The 22,354-nt window shown below is 47.9% G+C and overlaps 2 protein-coding genes and 1 long non-coding RNA gene across 7 annotated transcripts; 2 read left to right on the top strand and 1 right to left on the bottom strand.

Moving 5' to 3' along the window:
• The first annotated feature begins 1,730 nt into the window (after positions 1 to 1,730).
• LOC133220980 (uncharacterized) lies at positions 1,731 to 6,819 on the top strand. Its single transcript, XR_009727840.1, has 2 exons — positions 1,731 to 1,891; positions 6,609 to 6,819. It is a non-coding gene; the product is annotated as an uncharacterized LOC133220980 (long non-coding RNA).
• Positions 3,024 to 3,988, bottom strand: LOC133220976 (dnaJ homolog subfamily C member 16-like). Of its 2 annotated transcripts, none has more exons than XM_061369478.1 (3): positions 3,717 to 3,988; positions 3,515 to 3,613; positions 3,024 to 3,217 (listed from the first exon to the last, which is right to left on the bottom strand). In XM_061369478.1, the coding sequence occupies exons 1-3, from the start codon at positions 3,788 to 3,790 to the stop codon at positions 3,043 to 3,045; spliced, it is 348 nt and encodes a 115-aa protein (XP_061225462.1). In that variant the 5' UTR covers positions 3,791 to 3,988; the 3' UTR covers positions 3,024 to 3,042. The 2 variants fall into 2 exon arrangements, with proteins under 2 accessions (XP_061225462.1, XP_061225463.1); XM_061369479.1 differs by having other exon boundaries at positions 3,024 to 3,214.
• A 6,187-nt stretch (positions 6,820 to 13,006) lies between the features above and the next one.
• LOC133220975 (guanylin-like) lies at positions 13,007 to 18,466 on the top strand. Of its 4 annotated transcripts, none has more exons than XM_061369477.1 (3): positions 13,007 to 13,157; positions 16,149 to 16,338; positions 17,652 to 18,466. In XM_061369477.1, the coding sequence occupies exons 1-3, from the start codon at positions 13,083 to 13,085 to the stop codon at positions 17,717 to 17,719; spliced, it is 333 nt and encodes a 110-aa protein (XP_061225461.1). In that variant the 5' UTR covers positions 13,007 to 13,082; the 3' UTR covers positions 17,720 to 18,466. The 4 variants fall into 4 exon arrangements, 1 of the variants encoding a protein (XP_061225461.1); XR_009727838.1 differs by lacking the exons at positions 13,007 to 13,157; positions 17,652 to 18,466 and adding exons at positions 15,377 to 15,519; positions 16,449 to 16,599; XR_009727839.1 differs by lacking the exons at positions 13,007 to 13,157; positions 17,652 to 18,466 and adding exons at positions 15,377 to 15,519; positions 16,446 to 16,596.
• The last annotated feature ends 3,888 nt before the right edge of the window (positions 18,467 to 22,354 follow it).

Here is a 22,354-nt window from a genome sequence, read left to right as displayed (position 1 = left end):
CTTCCCAGCCAGGCTTATTTGAGTTGGGATGCTGCTGTCACTGCAGAAATACAAATAGATTGTGACCCTGGATGGGATTAGGGTGCACTACTGGGGTGTCTACTAGAGCCTTATACTTCTGTGGCTCTGATGTGCCAGGCCATCTAATCCATACAGTCCTGTTACCATGGTTGTCCCTGCCCTCCACGTGATTGTTGGCTCGGTCATAGGATGCTCCACTTAGTCCTTGTAAACCCAGGTTTGAATTCATTACTCTAGGAGGGGGTGTAAGTTCAGCCCTCCCACTCTGTCTTTGAAGCTGCCCAGTGGAGACTGGAGCAGTATCTCTTGTGGAGGAGCCCTCATTTGTGCTTGTTTTTCCTTGAAATTCATGTGTAAGTTTCTCAATGATTTTATACATGGGAAAGTCCTTCCCAGAGTGAGCCATGCCAGTCTGGTGTTGAAAGGTCCACGAAGGACTGCATAAGCCTTCTTCAACAGGAGGCTGCTTAGGGCCTATGTGACATACCTTCCTTATTTTAGGAGGTGATGAACTCTTAGATAAACTCCCACATCTCCTTTTCCGTGCGCTCCTCTCTTGTGTACATGGTGACCACTTTGGACTTGGACTTAGACTCCCTTCTTTTACACATAGATTTTCTGAGTTCTCTGTATTCATCATTCTTATTCCAGATTCTGTTGTGCTTTCACATTGCTGCAAAATGAGTAATTCAAAGTCAGTATTGCAAAATGCATCACCTAGGCACATGTTCTCATGACAGTGTTGCCTTCATTGGCGTGGCGACCTGGTTCAGGAACAGCATGGCGAGCAATCCCAGGCTGCTCGGGCCATCAGCTCACGGACACCAATGTGGTGGATGGCAAATGGCATTTACTGGCGAGTAACACGGTGTTATATAGCCTGGGTTTACAACGTCACGTCCCTCTGCTTACGACCTAGGCTAGGCCCTATTGGCGACTCGGAGGGGGGTCTTATCTTTCCGTACAGCGCGACATCTTCCGACCGCCAGACCCTAACTACCTACATGAGAGCATCAGTTTTTCTACATATTCCACATGCTCAAGCCAACTGAGCTGCCAAGAATCTGATCTAATTTTCATATTTCTACACTTCAGAAGTCCTTTTCTTTAATAATTAGCTATCAACAAAGGGGAACTCTCACTTAAGAATGTAAGACAATGCAGCTTAACCCCCATCTGCTGATGGTGGCATCAAACCAGCCTGAGCTAATGAGGAAACTGATTTTACTTCCAACAATTGGGCTTCCTTCTTCTCTAAGAGCAAATACATTTGAGGTTGCCTGGCTTGCGGTGAGTGACAAGAAGAGATGGAAGACGAGGATCATGGGCAGGCAGCATTTTGGAGAGAAGTGAAAAACAGAACCCCAAGAACTTTGTCATTGTTCCGCAATCCGGAAGAGAGTTTTGAAACCTAAAACCCCAACCTATCCAAGAGTCTCAGCTCAGGAAATCCTCTTGCCCGTGTACAGAGGTCACATACTTCATTATTAATGCGCTAAATTGTCAGACAGCAGCAGACAGGCAATGACATCTACACGTATCAGCATCTGCTCGCACAGCAGGCACACAAACTTACTGATTTCTTTGGGAACTTGCGTTTTGCAAGGATACTGGAGAAGTCCAGGTTTGCTGGGAGGGGTTTAATTGGCCAAGCTGGATCTAACACGTTCACTTTGATGTCAACTACTAGTAGTTTCTTTGCTGGAAGAAGACCGTTCCACGTAGAGCATAACTGAAATAAACTCTTCTTAGTCTTTGCATCCACCTAAAACAATCAGACAATTGTAGGGCTTGTTAAGGGAATAGAAAACAACTTCTTGATGTTTTCTGTCGAACTAAAGATTTCATCTATTTCCTGTCTCTAGGAACAGTTTGCCATTTTAACACCTTGCTCTAGAGCACTTGTAAGCAGTGCAGGTCATACATCTATACTCATGCACTGAGGAACAGAAGCTCAAATGTGGAATTGTTGTGTCAAGGCTATTTGAAGGTTTTATTGCTCAGATTTCATTCTCTGAAAACTTTCTTTCAACTATTTCCCTAGCAAAAGTGTCATTTTCCTTGCCCAATTTCTGTGGGCAAAAAAATACAGTAACAAAACCATTGGAAGGCAACAGGGGAAGAGGCACAGCAACTGCTCTGGGCATTCCATCCCAGTGCTCAGTCGCCCTCTCAGTAAGTGGGTTCTTCCCCAAGTTCAGGTGGACCTTCCTGCCTTTCAGTTTATGCCCATCGCCTCTCGTTAAGAGCAAAACATTAAAGACAGGGCAGCAGAACAAGAAAACCCCAAATGGAAAGCATGTATGTCCTACCAGGAGCAAATGCTGCTGAGATTACAGAACTTATCTGGAAGTGTGCATAACTCTTCAAACACGCAGGGGAATATTAAAGTTAGGTTTCTAGCAATTGCAGGTCCAAAATCTCCTCCCACGTTCTTGATAATGGAATCCATCAGGTAGAGGAGCGGCAGTTTCAGGATTCCAGGAGCCTGGAGCAAGGAGAAGAAACTGATATGGGGCTTCAATCGTGAGACATGCTGCTCTCCCAGAGCTTTTGGTGGGATGAGTCCCAAACCCTCTTCTAGTACAAGCAGGGAGGGAGGGCTCTTGCCCCCCTGGGAGTCCCCTGCCCACTTTGCTGTCTCTCCTTGTCCCTTCTACATTCCTCCTCCTGTAACCCCTGCACCTTGTGCTGCCTGTCTCCTGTGCTCCTCAGCACTCCATATCCCCCGTGCCCTTCTTCCTAGCCCCTGAGGCTAGGACATTCTTCATCCTCAAAAGCTCCTTATTCCCTAATCAAAACTTGCCTCAAGATCCATGTAGGGGGGTGTTTATATAATCATAGATGAGACAGCAGAGAAAGCAGAAAGGTAAGAAAAATGACAACCATCAGTCACATGAAAAAGGCTGTTGGAAAACAGGAAAGTTTACTGAAAAAAAAATATACCGAAAACTCTGAAAACCAGAGCGGCCTTATGCAAGGTGTTAAAACAGTACCAGAAACCTGGGCAAGGGCCCCAGCCTACCCTGTGAACGTGTAGACCTCCAGGGCAAACTTCTGAAGGAGGGCAGTTTTGGTTGAGTTGGACAGGATCAAGACCACATTCATGTGACCCGGCCTGAGGCGAACCAAGTTACTCTTGTAGTTGATGTCCGTCAGCTCCGTCACCTCCACAAAGCCCTTTTTGGGAATCCTGCTGCAAAGAAACAGTCACTGAGTGAAAGGGGAATGAGGGAGCACGAGGAACCAAGGACAGAGAAACCATGAACCCACCCCTCGTGCTGAGCTGCCCCATAAACCCTGTAGATAAGGCCAGTTCAAGCAGGGTAGCAGATCCAGACTTGGATCCTCAACGAGTCAGGCAGACCTTTACCCTTACCCTACGGATGTCGTCTGGGCAAACGTGGTGGGAATTGCTTAACAAGTGAGTTTGAGCACCCCTGTCCTCGCTAGCATGGGCAGAAAACAGTTGGGAAGAAGTTAGGGGGGGAACCTGTTGCTCTCTTTGCCGAAGTTCGCGTCGTTCTTCTCAGTCTTTGCTGCGGTTTCTTCTTTCTCTGAGGGAGGACTGTCCCTTGTGTCGCTGGAATCGCTGCAGAGGAAGATGATCTTGAGTGTGTTTAAGGCACCAGATCAGACTGAGCTGCTCATGCCTGGACTCTAAGATCCCTGAGGGCCTTTTGGTGTGCACTCACCTGAAAGCCTGAACAATAACAGTGCCAAAGAGGATGAAGAGCGCAGAGAAGAGCAGGGACAGCAGCGGCATCATTTCTCGCCTGAGGGGAAGATGTGCAAACAGCCATCAGGTCTGCGAGGGGCAGTTTCTGCTTGAACTTCAGTTCCTCCCTACCCCAAGTAATACTGTGCAGTTTCCCCCAGAGCCTTGGCTTCTTTCCTGGGGTCTTAAAGACAAGCAAGATTTGGAGCTCTGTCCTGCTCCCACCCCAAAGGAGGATCAGAATGGATCCATTTTAAAGAAGGTGACAGGGAAGTGGTGAAAACCAACAGATGCATCATGTCTATGCCCACTCGGCCTTGAGGCTGAAGTACCCAGCACTCAGAGCAGAACCTGATGTCACTGTAGCATCACTGCTCTTCACCTGCATCTCAAGAATACAGGTCCCTGGGTGTTTTGATGTGTTATATATGAATTTCTCAAAGGACAGGAAAGGCACCTCAAACCACCTGCACCTCGAGCCCCTTCCCCTCCCCAGAGCCTCAGCCCCAGCAAGCTTCCTGCTCTACCCCTGCACCCTGAAACCCCCAGAACGCCAAACCCCCCAAAACCTCTGCTGGGACCCCCAAAATACCTCATGGGACCCACTCCAACCATCTCTGCCCCCCAAACCCCCTCCCTGCATGCCCAAACCCCCCTGGGGGTCCCAAACCCAGCTGGCTGCCAGGAAAACCCCTGCACCCCAAAAGCCTCACGCACCCCAAAATCTCCCCAGAGCCTCCCAACATTCCCCCTGCACTCCAGATCACACCTTGAAACCCTAATGCTGTGCTATGCTATGCCATGCCACTCTATTCCCTGCACTGACCATGAGTCACATAACCATGAGCCTGTTGTTTGCCTGCACATCGGATGTTTTTTCTGCTCCACAAGCATTCTGAAGACTCACCAAGGTTACAGGTTGAAACGGGATTTCATGTGAGTTCATAGACAGAACTTCATTTCATTTCATTTAGTTTCATTTCACTTCATTTGCAACAAATTGTTACAGGAGGAAGAGGGTGCTGAGGCGCTGGCACAGGGTGCCCAGAGGAGCTGTGCCTGCCCCATCCCTGGCAGTGTTCAAAGTCCAGGTTGGATGGGGCTTGCAGCAACCTGGTCTTTTAAAGGTGGTCCTGCCCATGGCATGGGGTTGGAACTCAATGAGCTTTAAGGTCCTTTCCAACCCAAATTATTGTATGATTTTATTATTTCATTTCATTCCTGTATTTAAATTAATTATATTGCATTTAATTAGTATTACTCTCATTCAGGCATTCATTCATTCCTTTTTCTTTCTCTATTATTTCTTTCTTCCTTCCCTCCCTTCGTTTTTCTTTCTTCCTACCTTCCTTCCTTCCTCCCTTCCTTCCATCCATTCTTCCTTTCCTGCATGCCTACTTCCCTCCCTCCTTCCCTCGCTTTTTTCATTTTACTATTTATTTTCATTATTTCACCATGTTATTTCAGCTTTTCCTTTCATTCTGTTTCCTTTCATTATTTTCATTCATTCTTTTAGGGTTTTCTTCATTTCAGTTTTCCATTGTTTCATTTCAGTATTTCAGTTTACTGAATTCTAACAATTCAGTTTATTTTTTTTTCAGAAAGAAGTAAACTGGAAGAAAGCAGAAGCAAGCAAAACAACAAAAGAAAGAACACCTCAGTTTATCTGAACAGTTGTGTCATGAACAACGTGGTTGATTTTCCTCTGGCATCCTCTGTAGCCGTGCCTTGTTTCTGAAGAGCACCGTCAATTACTTCATTTCCGTTGCCTGCTGGTCTGTGTTCACAAGTCTCATGTTCCTCTTCTTTTTTCTCCATACTTCCCTTATTTCTCTTTTCCTTCACCTCCTCCTCTCTATCCTCTGACTTCCCCTGAAGACGCCTTTTCAGTCCTCGATCTTGCCTGCTTATTCCAGATTCTGTTGTGCTTTCCCGTTCCTGCAAAATCAGTAAATCAAAGTCAGTACTGAAAAATACATCACCCAGGCACATGTTCTCATGACAGCATTAGTTTTCCTACATATTCCACAGGTTCAGGGCAACTAAGGTGCCCAGCATCTGATCTAATTTTCATATTTCTGCACTTTTGAGGTGCTTTATTTTGGTATAATTCACTATCAAACATAGGGAGGCTCTCACTTAAGAATGTAAGACAATGCAGCTTAACCACTGTCTTCTGATGGTGGCATCAAACCAGCCTGAGCTAATGAGGAAACTGATTTTACTTCCAACAATTGGGCTTCCTTCTTCTATCAGACCAAATATAACTGAATTAGCCTGGCTTGCTGTGAGCGACAAGAACAGATGGAAGACAAGGACCATGGGCAGGCAGCATTTTGGAGAGAAGTGACAAGCAAAAACCCCAAGAACTTTGTAATTGTTCCACAATCTGGAAGAGGGTTTTGAAATCTAAAACCCCAACCTATCCAATAGTCTCAGCTCAGGAAATCCTCTTGCCCGTGTACAGAGCTCACATACTTCATTATTAACGCGCTAAATCGTCAGACAGCAGCAGACAAACAATGACAACTACACGTATCACCATCGGTGCATGCAGCAGGCACACAAACTTACTGATCTCTTTGGGAACTTGCGTTTCGCAATGATGCTGGAAAGATCCAGGTCTGCAGGCAGGGGTTTAATTGGCCAAGCCGGATCTAATGTGCTCACTCTGCTATCCAGTACAAGTAGTTTCTTCACAGGAAAAATGCCGTTCCATGTGGAGCGTAGTTTAAATAAACATTTCTTAGTATCTGCATCGACCTAAACCAATCAAACAATTGCACAGCTTGTTAAGTTAATACAAAACAATTTCTTGACCTTTTCTGTTGAACTAAAGATTTCATCTATTTTCTAACTCCATGAACAGTTTGCCATTTTAACACCTTGAATTAGCTCTACAGAATTTGTAAGCAGTGCAGGTCATACATCTATACCCATGCACTGAGGAACAGAAGCTCGAATGTGGAATTGTTGTTTCAAGGCTATCTGAAGATTTTATTGCACATTACCATTCTCTGAAAACGTTCTTTCAACTATTTCCCTATCAAAAGTCTCATTTACTTGCCCAATTTCTGTGGGGGAAAAAGAAGTAACAAAAATATTGGAAGGCAACAGGGAAAGAGGCACAAAACTGCTCTGGGCATTGCATCCCAGTGCTCAGTCGCCCTCTTAGTAAATGAGCTCTTCCCCAAGTTCAGGTGGACCTTCCTGCCTTTCAGTTTATGCCCATCGCCTCTCGTTAAGAGCAAAACATTAAAGACAGGGCAGCAGAACAAGAAAACCCCAAATGGAAAGCATGTATGTCCTACCAGGAACAAATGCTGCTGAGATTACAGAACTCATCTGAAAGTGTGCATACCTGTTCAAACACACGAGGAAATATGAAAGGTAGGTTTTTAGCAAATGCAGGCAGATAGTATCCTCCCACATTCTTGATAATGGAATCCATCAGGTAGAGGAGCGGCAGTTTTAGGGTTGCAGGAGCCTGGAGTAATGAGAAGAAACTGATATGGGGCTTCAATCGTGAGACATGCTGCTCTCCCAGAGCTTTTGGTGGGATGAGTCCCAAACCCTCTTCTAGTACAAGCAGGGAGGGAGGTCTCTTGCCCTCCTGGGAGTCCCCTGCCCACTTTGCTGTCTCTCCTTGTCCCTTCTACATTCCTCCTCCTGTAACCCCTGCACCTCGTGCTGCCTGTCTCCTGTGCTCCTCAGCACTCCATCTCTCTGACACCCTTCCTTCTAGCCCTAAGGCCACCCATGCCTGCTGCCCCAGCTGGTCCCTCCAGCAGTACGGGTACAAGTAGGAGTCAGTGCCATATAAAAACCTTGGTGATCTGTGCCTCAATCAGGGACACAATGCCCTTAGTGAAGCGCATGTTCTCCGCAGCCAGGATGGTCAGGATGTTGATGTGCTGCTTGCTGTTGTGCGTCAGCTGCTTCAGCAATGAGCGGTATTTGAGGCACACATCTTCCCAGGCCTCGCTGCTGCCAGCGCTGCTCTCTGGGACCACCATGCTGCTGTGAATGGGGCCTGCACCAGGACCCAACCCAAAGAGCCTGCGATCCCTTAATGCCGCTGTGGCACAGCTGCAGCCTCCCTTTGCACCCAGTGAGTTTGCTGTCAGAATGGGGCCCGTTGCCTTGGAAACCGCATCCAGTTGCCTCAACGCGCCCTGATTGGCTGGCGACCCTCTGCTCAGCCCTGATTGGCTCATCCGCCAGAGCAGCAGGCTCTGCCTGCCTAGGACCATCTTCCTCTGCTTGCTCCTGGGCTAAAGCCCCCTTCTTGCACCGCGTCCTGGCTCTGCTTGTGTTTCCCTCCTCCCCTGCTCCTCAACTGCTCTGCCTCTCCCTACACCTTTCCCTCTCGTCCCTGACCTTCACTGGCTCCCTTGCACAATCCGGCCTTTCCGCCAAGCCCTCACTTGGGACTCTGTGGCCTCACCAGCCTTTGGGTTGGCTGCTGATGTGGCGATGCTGCTGTGTGCGGCTCTGCTCTGCCATCGCCACAGGATCAGTTGTGAGGTGGATGTCAACGAACATTGGATGCATGTCAGTTAACATGGATGTCAGTGAATTCATGTCCCCTTTGTTCCAAGCTACGTAGAGACCTGTAAAAAGTTCATGTCATGGCAGGCCAAGACCCATCCGGACCTCCTGTACCTAAACACCGCTTGTGCTAAAGGGCCATGGTAGAGCAGCTGTTCTCAAACAAGACTGGGAATGAGCTTTCAGGAAGGGGCACAGAGAAGCTGTGGGACAGAAAGTGACCACAGGTAGAAGAGAGCACCTCTTGAGACTGATGTCCCTTACCTTCTACACCATAGGGTGCTGCTGTCCGACCAGCCAGGGCAGGGGATGGATGGAGGGCAACATCTGATCAAATCTTGGCACCAGCTCTGGGCATCCCCATAGGCAAGAAGGAAAGGAGGTCTCCTTCCTCCAAGCTCCAAGCTTTCTTTTCATTCCTTCCAAATGATGGGATGAAATAGCAGGAATTCCGCAGCCAGAGGAATCACCAGCTCTACACACCTAAATACATGGGGAATTACTTCTCAAACACATCACAGAATCACAAAATGGTCTGGGTTGGAAAGGACCTTAAGATCATCCAGTTCCAACCCCCTTCCATGGGTGGGGATGCCTGCTCTGAGGTCTCCACACAGCTTCCCTTCTCCAGGCTGCACAGCCCCAGTGTTCTCAACCCGTCTTCATACCGGAGGTGCTCTTAGCTTTCAAGTTATTAATATCTAGTTATTAACATTACTACACCCAGTCTCACCACCTGCACTCCAGCAGTACCCCTGAAAAGACCTCGATGGCCCGCGTGAACACGCTGCCACGCAGCTGGGGCATAATGTCAATACTGCCAAAAGAGCTGCAACAGAGGAGCCAGTTTAACAAATCTAGCCTCACTTCGAAGGCAACTTTCCTTACAGACAGCTCATCTGCTGTGCTTAGGAGCTGTGGCACAGACCTCTTCCAGCGCAAAGGCTCAAACCCTGCCTGTGCTGAACCAGCTCTTCAGACAGGCCCTGCTTTTCTTTCCTCACTGATGCCTTGCTGCACGCAAATCAATCCCTACCCAGAGCTCCTCACAAAGACTGCACAGAAAAGCCACCTGCAAGTGCCTTTACTTGCTCTGACTTTATCACGCAGCAATCGGGAAGAAAGTGGCATTTCCCGCTGGTTTTGCTCCAGCTTGTTGTGTTGCCATCCCAGCTTCACTCCCTGTGAAGACAACAACTGTGACATTTACCAAGCCAAGGCAAGCTCAGAGGTCAGCAAACTCCTGCTTCATGCAGGAAACCTGCACCATAAGGTGAAGACAGGCACACGATAGGAACACGTTACTCTCCAACAAGAGGCTCTTCCAAGCACTCTTCCCCTGGCTTGCCAAAGTTCACAGAACATCACCAGACAAGGACAAAAGAGCAGGGTTCTTTCTGCCATTTCCCAGAGCCCATCCTCAAATGTCCTTGGAAAAAGGAAGGGCTTTGAAGTGGTGAGACAGGAGGCGGGACAAAGGGGAAGAGAGGCCAAAATAAGAGATGGGAGCAAGATCCAGAGGGAGGGCAGAAAGCCAGGGCTGGGCAGCAGGACAGAGAGGTGGAAGGCACAAAGGGCCCTGGGCTGCAGGGCAGAGATGGAGCGAGCAATGCCAGCAAGGGCAAAGGGAGGGGGGATCCTGGGGGCACTGAGAGGCAGAAGAGGGGGACCTGGCCCCAAGCGCCCGGCACTCACCACAGCTCCCGCTCTCCGTCCTGCCGGGGAAACTCTTCAGCCCAGGCCCTTCTTCCTCTGCCTCTCTGGGCTCTGCCCCTTCCTCCTGGGCAGGCCCAGGCCCAGGCCCAGCTGCAGGGCGCAGGCCGGGCCGGGGCAGCTCGGGGGGCTCTGGCAGTCGGGGTGCCCGGTGCCTGTGCCCACAGCGGGGCTGTCTCCATCTCCGCAGGGGCTCACTCGCCTCAGCGCTGGCCCCGGCCCTCCCCTGAGCTGGGCCGCAGCCCCAGCACCACCATGGCCGCCGGCAGCCCCTGCCCTGGCTCTGCAGCTGCCAGCGGGCCCCGGGGCGCTCCTCCTGCTGCCAGGCCCTGCTGGGACAGCGGCCCCTGGGCACAGGGAGCAGGAAGAGGGGGTGGGCAAGGGCGGGAGAGGGGAGGAGCAGGGCAGGAGCGAGCCGGAGAGGCTGAGGAGCAGCAGCGGGGGTCGGAGGGGGAGAGGGACAGAGCAGCGATGGCCTCCAGGGGGGAAGAGCCAAAGGGGCGTCGAGCAGGACGGGGTCCCGAGGGAAGCAGGGCCAGGCGAGGAGGGGTCCCTGGGGAGCAGGGGGGAGGCTGCAGGACAGAGCTCTCTGCAGCTTCCTGGAGAGGGGACATGGGGAGGGCGGTGCTGATCTCCCTGGGAGCCAGGGCAGGCTCACACTTGGGGTTAGGAAGAGGGGGTTCAGACATTGGCACAAGCTCCCTGGTGTGCCAGGCCTGGGAGTGCTGGGGAGCCGTATGGACAATGCCAGTAAGGACTATGCCCTCGAGACCGTGGAGGAGCAGGGCAGGAGCGAGCCGGAGAGGCTGAGGGGCAGCAGCAGGTGGGTCGGGGGGAGGAGGGGGAGAGGGACAGAGCAGCGATGGCCTCCAGGGGGGAAGAGCCAAAGGGGCGTCGAGCAGGACGGGGTCCCGAGGGAAGCAGGGCCAGGCGAGGAGGGGCTCCCTGGGGAGCAGGGGGGAGGCTGCAGGACAGAGCTCTCTGCAGCTTCCTGGAGAGGGGACATGGGGAGGGCGGTGCTGATCTCCCTGGGAGCCAGGGCAGGCTCACACTTGGGGTTAGGAAGAGGGGGTTCAGACATTGGCACAAGCTCCCTGGTGTGCCAGGCCTGGGAGTGCTGGGGAGCCGTATGGACAATGCCAGTAAGGACTATGCCCTCGAGACCGTGCTTGAACTTCTGGCCAGCACTGAATTGGTCAGGCAGTTGCACTGCAGGATTGCTGTAGGCCCCTTTCAACTGAGCTCTGCTCTGCTGTCCCATGGCCCCTGCTGGGGGCTGCACCTCGAAACCCCCTGGCACCTCAAACCACCTGCACCTGGAGCCCCTTCCCCTCCCCAGAGCCTCAGCCCCAGCAAGCGTCCTGCTCTACCCCTGCACCCTGAAAGCCCCAGAACGCCAAACCCCCCAAAACCTCTGCTGGGACCCCCAGAACCCCTCATGGGACCCGCTCCAACCACATCTGCCCCCCAAACCCCCTCCCTGCACTCCCAAAGCACCCGGGGGGTCCCAAACCCAGCTGGCTGCCAGGAAAACCCCTGCACCCTGAGGTTCCTGGTTTTAGTCCCTTAGAAAAGCAGAGGGCTTTATGCCGGCTCTGTCACTGCTTACTTGTGGGGCCGTGCAGGTTCTCTTGACCTCCCTGTTGTCCTCACGGAGCGCGTTGGCCTCAGGTGCCAAACATGAAGGTCACAGAACTGCTGCATCCTTTGGTTTTCCTGCCTCCTGCAGCTGAACAGCCACAAGGACAAAAATGTGTCTCCTTTACCAGCTACAGTTTGTCAGAATCGCCCTTTGCTGTCTCTCACAGTCTTGAGCAGGAACCAGCTCTTGGGCAGCTGCGTCCATTTCAGACGTCACCATCTGCAACATCCAGGTCAAGGCCTTGGTACCGGAGCTCTTCCAGGATCCCCACACGGGTCCCTAGGAGGGGACCTTCATCAGTGCAAGTGAAAAGACACAGATGCAGAATGCAGATGCAGTTTTGGGTGGCTAATCAAGGGTGCATTGCCGTGTTGGTGGGATTGTTCCTGGGCTTGCTAGGTGCAGGCTGCGCACAGCAACAGCTTTCTGTCTTTGGCAGCTGCAGGTGTGGGAGCAGGGGCTGGATGTTTGCCCTCTGAGAGCAGTTCTCCAGCAGAGCCGAAAGCTCTCAGCAGAGGGCAATACACAGATGCAGTTTTAGGTGATCAGTTCCAGGGTGGATTGCCGTGTTGGTGGCACCATTCCAGAGCTCGCCATTTGCAGGTGATGCCCGGCACCAGGTTTGTGTCCTGGAACCTCAGGCATGGGAGCAGGGATTGGAAGTTTTCACTGTTGAAGCTGGGCTCTGGGGAGACTGAGAGAGCTCCCCAGAGAGGGGTAACGCAATTCATTGCAGCCTCCTTAAGGACAGTCCCTGGGCCTTTTAATATGGCCATTTTAATGTGTTGTAGCAAAAAGCACAAGCAAGGTGACATTTTAGAGCTGGTCACACGCAGGCACAACCTGTGTTTATCTTCCTTGGCCATTGCTACTTTCTTAGTTCCTGGAATCCCCACAAGAGGGCACTGACTGGCCAGCGAGCAGTCCAAGGCTTCTGGGGGTTTTGATCTCCTTCAGAATTTCTCTTTTCCACAGCTCTGCAGCCCGTGCTCAGAAACCTGAGCGCATCCCTCAGAGAAAGACTGAGTTTCAGGTGCTGCATTAGATCAAGCTCTGTGGTTTTTCTTAGTGTAGGCTGGCACCTTTGGCTTGCCTGTGTCATGGCCAGTGTCTCAAAGAGGGAGAGAGTCAGAACCCCCGGATCTGCTTGGGTGTGAATGTCCTGCTCTGCTCAGGAGTAGATAACTGATAGTCTGCTGAGGGTTTATCATATGTCAATAAAGAGTTTGGTTTAATGGATTACCCAGGAATTGCTATGTGAATTCTTTATAAAGCTTCAGCTTTGCACTGGAAACACAGAGCTCTGACTACGAGGCTGTGAGAGTGCTTGAAGAAAGGAGGTAGTCTGAGAGACAGAAAAAGAAGGCAAAGAGCAAAGATATTCAAATATCTATTACGGTACATTCAGATTCGGAAAGGCTGTACTTTGCAAGCACTATGAAAGGCTTTCTTTCCTTTACAGTCCTTGCAGTCCTTTCACTGGTGCACAGCTCTCAGGCAGTCTACGTTCAGGTGAGTTTTCTGCTCTTTAGTTTGTTGCTGTTGCAGGTTCAATGAAGTGCTGATACCATGGGAGGTGTTGCGGTTGCAGCAGCAATCTTAAGTAATAACCCTGAAGTTTTGCTTTGCTCTGGCTTGATATCCAACTTAATCTGGCTGTAGTTCTGTTTTTCTTTCTATGAAGTGCTTTGGGCATTACTAACATGGTGCAGTTTAACTTCACCAGCCTTATCCCTGCTTTGAAATCCCTTGCAGACTGAGGCACTGTGTTTCTCTTGAACATAACCCGTGTGTTGTGAAGCTGCTAGACTGGGAACAGCTCTAGCTTTACAGAATGGTGTAAACAAGATGTGACAAAAGAAATTGTCTTGTCTTGCCTGCTTGTAGGCAGGAAGTTCTTTATGAAAATGATCAGCTTATGAGATGAAGCCTACACAAATATCATTCGAATAGGTGAAAGAACTGCTTAGCTGAACCCAGTGAACTATTAATAGGCAGGTGAGGTATTAGAGAAGGCTATATAAACCTTTCCAAGATACACAGCACTTTTGTGTAACTTGGAGGCAGTCAAGCAAGTCAGTACTCTTGTCTGTACCTGGGAGTGTCTTGGATGGAAATGTAAAATAACTTCCTCAGAGTACCCAAAGAATTAATATGTCTTAAGCAGTTATTGACTCTGCATGTGTGCAGTAGGTTTCCTGGTATAAAGTCCTACTTTTGTGCCTTGAAATACCAGGTTTTTCTCCTTTGGATGACAGAGATATCCAGAAATAGTAGGTTTAAGCTATTACTTTCTTCCAAATGACTGTGTAACATTAGAGTGTTTCTGGGGGAACAGAGAGCTTCCTACTTAATGAAAAAAATTGGTTTTCCACTGGAAGCATAAAAAATAACCAAATGATAATAGCTGTTGGGTAAAAGTGTAGAAAATGCAGCTCTGTAGTTTTAGATCCGCTTTGTAGTTTGGATTTTTGTCTCCTTAATCATTAAATCTGTATTTTTTCCCACAGATGTATGCAGTGTACACTGCGTGTGTGTCCTTTCACTTAGACTAATCGTGGTCGCATAAGGTCTGACAAGTAGTAATTAGTGAACAAGGTTGGCTTATGCTCCTGTGCATCTAACCAAATGTTTTGCAAAGCAGAATTTCATTTGACTTCATATAATGATTTTGAAGACTGGGATTCACTATCTTGACATGTTCCATCATAGATCTTGAATTGATATGGTGGAAATCGGAGGAAGATGGTTTACTAGGTATGAAGTAAAAGCTAGAGAGGTGGATTGTTCTGGGCTGTGCTATTTCTGTGATAAAGTCTCTTAGTTCAGCAACACAGGGTGCATGTTCACCTTGGAGGGAAGATGCTGCTCCTGTTGAGCTTTCTTGAATCATAGAATCATAGAATAGTTAGGGTTGGAAAGGACCTTAAGATCATCAAGTTCCAATCCCCCTGCCGTGGGCACGGACACCTCACTCTGACCCATGTCACTCAAGGCCTCATCCAACCTGGCCTTGTACGCTGTCAGGGATGGAGCATTCACAACCTCCCTGGGCAACCCATTCCAGTGCCTCACCACCCTAAGAGGAAAGAATTTCCTCCTTATATCCAATCTAAACTTCCCCTGTTTCAGTTTTAACCCATTGCCCCTTGTCCTATCCCTACAGTCCCTAATGAAGAGTCCCTCCCCAGCATCTTTGTTGCCTGAGGAGGTGGATTGTTTTAGTGGTTTTGTTGTTCACTTGTTGGATGTTTTTGTCACCAGGACATACGTGTCTCAGGGTTCATTTCTACTTTCTGGTTTCTCTGAAAGTGAACCTGTGCAAATCCATCCTTTTATAGTTCTCGGTTTTATGCTTTCGAGGTCTGTGACGAATGGCTGAATCTAGAACTGTATTTATACAGAAAAAGCTAATATTTTGTCGGCAACAATGACCCATAAATTAACGTTAGTAAACCCACGCCCATCAATCTCACACTGTTCAACACTGGGCTCGTGAGCCGGAAACAAGTGGCAATATTTGGCCTCAGGCTGTATCAAAGCCATTTCACTTTATTTCTTTGAATGAGTAGGTGTTACTTATCATCCTACTGACTACTGACTGCTTGTTCATGAAACCAGCTTAGAACACATGCTAAAGGTAAATTTGAAAATGCTTATTTCTCTTCTGGGCCAAACTGGGGCACCTGCGGGAATACACAGACTTTAAGCACCAAGCTTCACAGTTGCAACACCTGCAGTTTAAGTTTGTAACCTCAGCAGTGAGATCCCCTTGAAACTGAGGGAATGATCATTAAGAGATGCAGAGGGTCTAGCAATATAAAACATGGAGTAATACTTCCCAGAATACTGTCCCAGCCTCCTGAAGCTTTTGGTATGAGCTTTGAGTCAGAAGTGTCATATTTATGTTGCCAATAATTTGTGTTCCATTAATCATGTGGGCGGTTTTAAATCGAAGAAAACTTGACACAGTACCTTGGGGTGGGTGATTTCAGCTCTTAACAATGTGCAATAGGAAGGAATAGCTCTTTTTGCTTGGTGAGATCTTGCCACATGCCAGCCAATGCTTGAATTTCTCCACTGGTGTATTAGAAGAAAGAGTGAACAAATTAAACTCCCATTTACCTCCATTCAGCTCATGAATTCATAAGTCTCTACCATGTATTGCCAAGCCATCTTTTCTAGCTGAAGATTACCAGCCTGTATCTTTCAATCCCAGGTTTTAAGGTGTCTCTCTTGGGAGCAAGAAACGCACTAAGTCTGCCACCATCCACGTAATGCAGATCCTGACTGGCCAGCCAGATCTCACTGCTGCTCTGAAAGGTCTTTGCCTTGAAGAGCTGATTATTTTGCTTTCAGTTAACACTGATTTTATACAGACTTGGTTTCAACACTGTCGTCTTCCTATAGGCTAGTTTTCGGGAGAGCTCATTGTTGAAATGGTCTAGATTTGCCTAAGGCTGACTTCCTGATGCCTTTTTTTTTCTGGTTCTGTCTACATAGGATGGAGACTTGAAATTCTCCCTTGAGTCTGTGAAGAAGCTGAAGGGGCTTATGGATGAGAACAGACACATTAACCCTCGCTTTGTGCTTTCAATGGCTAGCTACTCTCCATGTGATGAAAAAGATCTCCCTGAGGAATTCCAGTCTGTGTGCAAAAGAGAAGACGCATCCATGATTTTTGAGAGGCTGAGTACGTACCTCATATTGCATAGCTGCCATTTTTGTCACGATTTCAACTTTAAACATTCGAGTAGCAGCAGGGAAGGAAACCTGATTCTTGCCCTGTCACTTCTGAAGCAGAGGAGAGAGTCCGTGCTGCCTTTCTATCCCTCCTACGGCTGATGGCCAACACTGGCTGTGAGCACCCTGCAGTACAGTTCCTGATGTGCTGAGCTGAGCTGTAGCCTGCACAGATCAGGCTGCTGTAACCAGGCAAAAGCTTCCTCCAGGTGGCTGCATGCTAACTTGCACGACTCAAGTGAGAGAGCCTGCTCTATCCTCTGGCTTACAGGAAAATCAGGGTTGTATCACTCAGTTCTAGCAAACTGCAAGTTCCGAATGGGTCTCACTGCTCTCTCTAATCAGTGTAGAAGGTGTTTTTCCAGGTAGCCTAAAAGAGGTGTGACATCCAAATGAGATGGATCACTCTTTGGCAACGTCTGTCATGTACATCCCAATCACCCTCCCAATTATTCTTGCCTCCACATTCCCATTGTTTTCCCAAGGAATTCAGGTTTGAGCTCATTCTTCAGGCCAGGTTTTTGCAAGAACTGATTTTACTTCAAGCAGTAACAACTTCCTAGAAAATTAAAACTCATAAAACACTGATGGAAAAGTTACTGCAAAAGGCGGTCAAAGAAACTCCCTAAGACTTGATGTGGAGTTTTAGAAAGCAGGCATTCTTTATTGCAGCACTGGGTGCGCACACAGTTTTGCAAAGGTGAGCGCCCGCACTGCTTGCCAGCAGTGGCTATGTATTTAGTATACTCATGCATATTTACAGGCTTTCTATGAAACTATTTACATATTCATGAGAGTCCCAGAAGTTACTTATAATATTTGCATCCTAATTACGCATGGGCTTTCTTGCTGAGTGGGAGTCTCTGGTGGTTGCTGTTCGTCTACCTCACTGTATTTACTGAATGATCCTAGTGCTGAAAGGTCCTAGTGCTGAGTTAGAAAGTGGTTTATCCTTGCTTCTGTTCCAGTCTCTGTTGTCTTGAAGGTTAGCATCCTTGGTCTTATTTACTGCCTCCTTAGCTGTTTTCAGTCCTGTGATGTTCCTTCCCCCGTAAGTGGGACATTGCTTACTCCCTACATGTCAGCAAGTCAGAACAGTTTGCTATATTTTACTATGTTACTTTAAAGCCACGCACACTCTTGCTAGTTAAACCTACAGTTTAAGCCTACAGAGAAGAGTCTTCAAATGCCGTGCTGTGTGGCTCTGCTCGCCAAGAAAGTCTCTTGCCATTTCACTGAAACCCCCTCTTTTCTCTCTAACAGACCTGGCTGTCCAAGATCCTGATTTATGTGAAATCTGTGCCAATGCTGCCTGCGCTGGTTGCTTCTGAGCAAAGATGAAACCGTTCAAAGAGCATGTGTCAAGCTGGGAAGTTTGTGCATTCCTACTGCAAATCACGGACTTACACAAATCAGTATTTGGTCTCCATCTCCACTACAGTCAGACTGGAGCTACTAGCTCATGTAGACATAGCAATGGCAGTCCTGAAGTAGTTAGACCAAGTGGCACCAGCAGTGCAGTTCTGGTAACAAGGAGCCTGTAAATCTCATCTGAGAGGTTTCGGTTCGGCGCGCCTTGTGTCACACTGGAACAAAAATGTCCTAGCACAGTTTCATTTTCCACTCTTCTGTCTGAATTGGCGCATGATGGCTGAAACTGAGTGGTGTCCTGCAGCCTTTTAATAGCTAAATCTGCCTGTGATTTGGCCATCCCTACACATAACACCCAGCAGCATCAAGATACCTTTTCCAGCCAATGCTGTCAAGTGTGTTGGATAACTATCTCACTACCTGTAGGGCTGCATGTGATTGTGTATGTTTCTAACAGAGCAAGTAATGTGGGGACAAGTTATTGGTGTTTAGCAACATTTCCATAACCAGAAAGTTCCCAGTCTGTTCCTTGTTACAATTGTTGGAAATCTAGGAAATGGATGTACAGGAGGACAGGAACACTTTCTACGTAGCAGTATGGAAGCCCCTTCTTTTGGCAGACAGTCAAGTTCACTCAGCTCTGTTTAGCAGGCAGCAATTCCAGACTGCTCTGCTGGAATCTTCCCGTGTTTATATGCTGAATATGAAATAAAGCTGGTAATAATTTGTGTGGTATTTTTATTATGTTTGTCCTGGGGTTTGTGGTGTTTTACGTTAGGGTGAGGGACAGTGTGCTTGCCTACTTGCTCTTCTAGAAAAGAGCTAATAAGATAAGTGGGTCTTCACTGGAACAAAAGATAGGTTGTCAATATTGTCCTGAACTTAAAACAATTTGTGGTCCTTGTATGGGTTATAGTAATATAAGACTACATCATAGCTTTTAAATTATTTCCAATTAAAAACCGTATCTGTTTAATTGTTGTCTCTCTTTCATATATAAATGTTGCCTTGAACTCAGCAACCAGCTTCTGCGAAGACTGTCAGTGCTATCAAGCTAAGCCCTTCTCTCAGCAGCTAGATGCCTGTATCCGGAACTGATGTTTGAAAACAATCTTAGGTGTATTAATTCCTGTCTCATTTGTCAGAAAAGCAATGTGATATTTTAGCAATTGGGGATTATACAGAATGAGTGTTATGTCTCTGGGGAGGGGAAGGGGTGCACACAATCAAATAAACAAACCAAGAAAGCCAGGAAACACTTGGCAGGAGTGGAGTTCATGTTTGTTGTAGGCTGTAAAAAGCCCACTGGAGAAAGCAGACTTTGAGAATGGTGCTCGGCAGCAGTCTCTGGAACCGGAGCTGTGGGCATGGCGTGCTCGGAGCAGAGCAAATGCTTCCTCAGGCCGGGTTACCGGCTCCTCTGCTGACCCACTGTCACCTGCACACAATCTGAGAACTATCCTGCAGGCTTCATGCTTGTGCAGAAACCCTAAGCTGAATTGCAGAACTGCTAAGACTGTGTACAAGTATTAGTACTGTGTACTAACTCACGTACTGGTCCATAGAGTTGTGTATTGACTAGTAGGATGTTCTTGCTTTAGGAAAAGATTTCTTTGCCCTAAGAAGTAACCCCCATGCCCTAAGAAGTAACCCCCATGGCAAGTGTTAAGTGTTCCTCCACACAGCTGCTGTCTCCTCCGTGACCCTGCACTCATCAGCATCTCCTTCTTGGCCCGTATACTAAACACACACATGAGAGAGTGAGTGAAGGAAAACCAAGGTAGGTCTGAAAGAAATATCCTCTGGTTTTCATTGCCTTTGTTGACAAGAAAGAAGACAAAGTCTTCAGCTAGTCACAGCCTTTTGCCCAGAAGGAGTAAGCTGCTGGCTCAACTCATTTATTTCACCTAATTAGAATCATAGAATCATAGAATAGTTAGGGTTCGAAAGGACCTTAAGATCATCAGGTTCCAACCCCCCCTGCCATGGGCAGGGACACCTCGCTCTAAACCATATCACCCAAGGCCTCGTCCAACCTGGCCTTGAACACTGCCAGGGATGGAGCATTCACAACCTCCCTGGGCAACCCATTCCAGTGCCTCAGAACCCTAACAGGAAAGAATTTCCTCCTTATATCCAATCTAAACTTCCCCTGTTTAAGTTTTAACCCATCACCCCTTGTCCTATCACTGCAGCCCCTAATGAAGAGTCCGTCCTCAGCATCCCTATAGGCCCCTTCAGATACTGGAAGGCTGCTATGAGGTCTCCATGCATCTTTCTCTTCTCCAGGCTGAACAGCCCCAACTTTCTCTATCTTCATATGGGAGGTGCTCCAGTCCCCTGATCATTCTCGTGGCCCTCCTCTGGACTTGTTCCAACAGATCTATGTCCTTTTTATGTTGAGGACACCAGAACTGCACACAATACTCCAAGTGAGGACCTTTTGAGGCTAGAACCATCCTAAATCATAGAATTATTTAGATTAGAAAAGACCTTTAAAATCATGCAGTCCAACCATTAAACCAGCACTGCCAAGTCCACCACTAAACCACGTCCCCAAGTGCCCCATCTATATGTCTTTGAAACACCTCCAGGGATGGTGACTCCACCACTTCCCTGGGCAGCCTGTTGAAGCGTTTGACAACACTTGGTGAAGAAGTATGCAATTTAAACCTCCCCTGCTCATTTCTTCTTGTCCTATTTCTTGTTACCACTTTTCAGCTGTAGAATGCAAGAAGGTTTCCTCTGGCATCCTCAGGTAAGATTAGCAAGTTTTTTAGCCTATTTTTCCTCCCATGGCCTCACCTCAGTGAGTTTGAGGGCAAGCAAACTTTGGCTGTTTGCTGATGTATGTGTACAAAGCACTGCCAATACCCAGTGAGCAGGTACCTGTGCAAACATCCTGCTTCCCTAGACAGCTCCACTCTGTGTCCTGAGCCATAGGAGACACTCATTAACAACCTTTGTGGTAGAAGAGTCTGGGCATGAGAAGTACTGTGTATCCCTACCTAGGTGGAAGCTTAAAGATGGCTGAGAGCCCTGGCTGGGAACTTTGTAGATCAGCGTAACAGACTGGATTTCAGCAGGACTGCTTGGCCTGAAACCTGGCAAAAGTAACGAGTGCTGAGCAAGTATTCCAGAAGATCACCCTAATCTGTTGTTCAACATAAACTGCCCCCGGTTTCTGTCCCAGGGTGCTGTGCTGTGGTATGAAATACCCCTTTGGCTGGTTTGGGCCAGGTCTCCTGTCTCTGCATCCTCCCAGCTTCTTGTGCTCCTCCTCACTGGCAGAGCACGAGAGGCTGAAAAGTCCTAGATCAGGGTAATTGCTACTGACCAACAACTGACACATCAGTGTATTATTAACATTATTCTCAGACTAAAGCCAAAATACAGCACTATGCCAGCTCCTAGGAAGAAAAGTAAGTCCACACCGGCTGAAATCAGAACAAGCTGATACCTACTCTGAATGCACATTGCCAAAGAAAAGCAGCCACTCTTGCTTCTTCAGCCAAAAACTTTTCCCTGGCTAACCTGCCATTTTAACCGTTGGAAATTTGGACTGCAGGCTGTGCCTTGAGCTAAAAGTCCTTCATATTTGTGAACAGAGACAAAGGAATACTTCCCTCCTTCACTGTCACTCCGCTCTACTTCTTTTCACTGTATCATAGTATTTTTCCAGGAAGATGCAAGCAAAGCTATGAAACTGTTGCTAGATAAACACATCAAGTAAATTCCTATGATGAGCAAGCAGCAATAAAGCAGTCATAAAAAGACTTCCTCATACGTAAACTCAGACGAGAGTAGAACAATCAATCAGTGTGAGAAATATTCTAACTGTCCATGCTTGTATTTTATTCTTTGCTCTTTTTATGTGGAAGGATTTGATAGAGGGGTTTTGTGTCATGGGCAACATGTACTGCAAATGGTGAAAATCTGCAAGAAACTACTAAAGGGATGGTAAAGGGGTCCAGTATAACATTGCCCGTTGGTGCTGGCCCCTGGGAAACATGGAAGCTTTTCTGAGTAAATACTTCCCTAGTAATTCCTCATACCACGAGCCCATGAGTGAAAGACAGATGTGATCTTGAAGCTGTGGTCTTAAAATAATGACTGTAGTTAAGTTTGTGGCTGTAATGCTTGTGATTAAGTTAATGTTCTTTGTGCCTCCCTAGCCTTGAGGAATACATGTGCCATATTCCTATATTGCTGTATGTAGTAAGAGCACGCACAACAGGTATCGAGACAGCAAAGGGCAGAATAAGGCAAGAAATCTTGTAGGAGTGCTGTGAACAGATCCTACAAAGAATCTGTATGAGATTTCCATGCTGCTTCATGCTGTCTGTCTCCCAGTCTGCCAGGGTCACTGGCATCTTCCCCATGGTGCTAAACTCCTTAAAGCCTAACAAGATTCCCTGTCTGTCAGTGCTGCCGGGGGAAGAGTTGGCAGAGTTTAATCATTATCATGATGAAGGTTGGTAAATCAGAAGGGCCCATGATTTAACCATAAATCACGCTTTGCTGCCCGCGTCACTAAAGAAGAGTTTTTACTGACTTAAAATGAAGTTTTTGCTGAGGAAATAAAATTTCAATGC

The sequence above is a fragment of the Neopsephotus bourkii genome, unplaced genomic scaffold (genome assembly GCF_033783945.1).
Source record: "Neopsephotus bourkii isolate Nb327-2 ecotype Australia unplaced genomic scaffold, CSIRO-AGI_Nbou_v1 NB_1500, whole genome shotgun sequence".
NCBI lineage: Eukaryota > Metazoa > Chordata > Aves > Psittaciformes > Psittacidae > Neopsephotus > Neopsephotus bourkii.
Note: the sequence above shows the minus strand (reverse complement) of the source record. Positions and strands in the feature narration are given on the sequence as shown.

What these genes read in the sequence shown, in the direction of transcription:
- LOC133220976 (XM_061369478.1), bottom strand. Translation starts at nt 3,790, where the DNA reads ATGATGCCGCTGCTGTCCCTGCTCTTCTCTGCGCTCTTCATCCTCTTT. An exon ending in GTTATTGTTCAGGCTTTCAG is followed by an intron (nt 3,614 to 3,716) that starts GTGAGTGCACAC and finishes CTTCCTCTGCAG; the next exon opens with CGATTCCAGCGACACAAGGG. An exon ending in TTCGGCAAAGAGAGCAACAG is followed by an intron (nt 3,218 to 3,514) that starts GTTCCCCCCCTA and finishes GTTTCTTTGCAG; the next exon opens with CAGGATTCCCAAAAAGGGCT.
- LOC133220975 (XM_061369477.1), top strand. Translation starts at nt 13,083, where the DNA reads ATGAAAGGCTTTCTTTCCTTTACAGTCCTTGCAGTCCTTTCACTGGTG. An exon ending in CTCAGGCAGTCTACGTTCAG is followed by an intron (nt 13,158 to 16,148) that starts GTGAGTTTTCTG and finishes CTGTCTACATAG; the next exon opens with GATGGAGACTTGAAATTCTC. An exon ending in CATGATTTTTGAGAGGCTGA is followed by an intron (nt 16,339 to 17,651) that starts GTACGTACCTCA and finishes TCTCTCTAACAG; the next exon opens with ACCTGGCTGTCCAAGATCCT.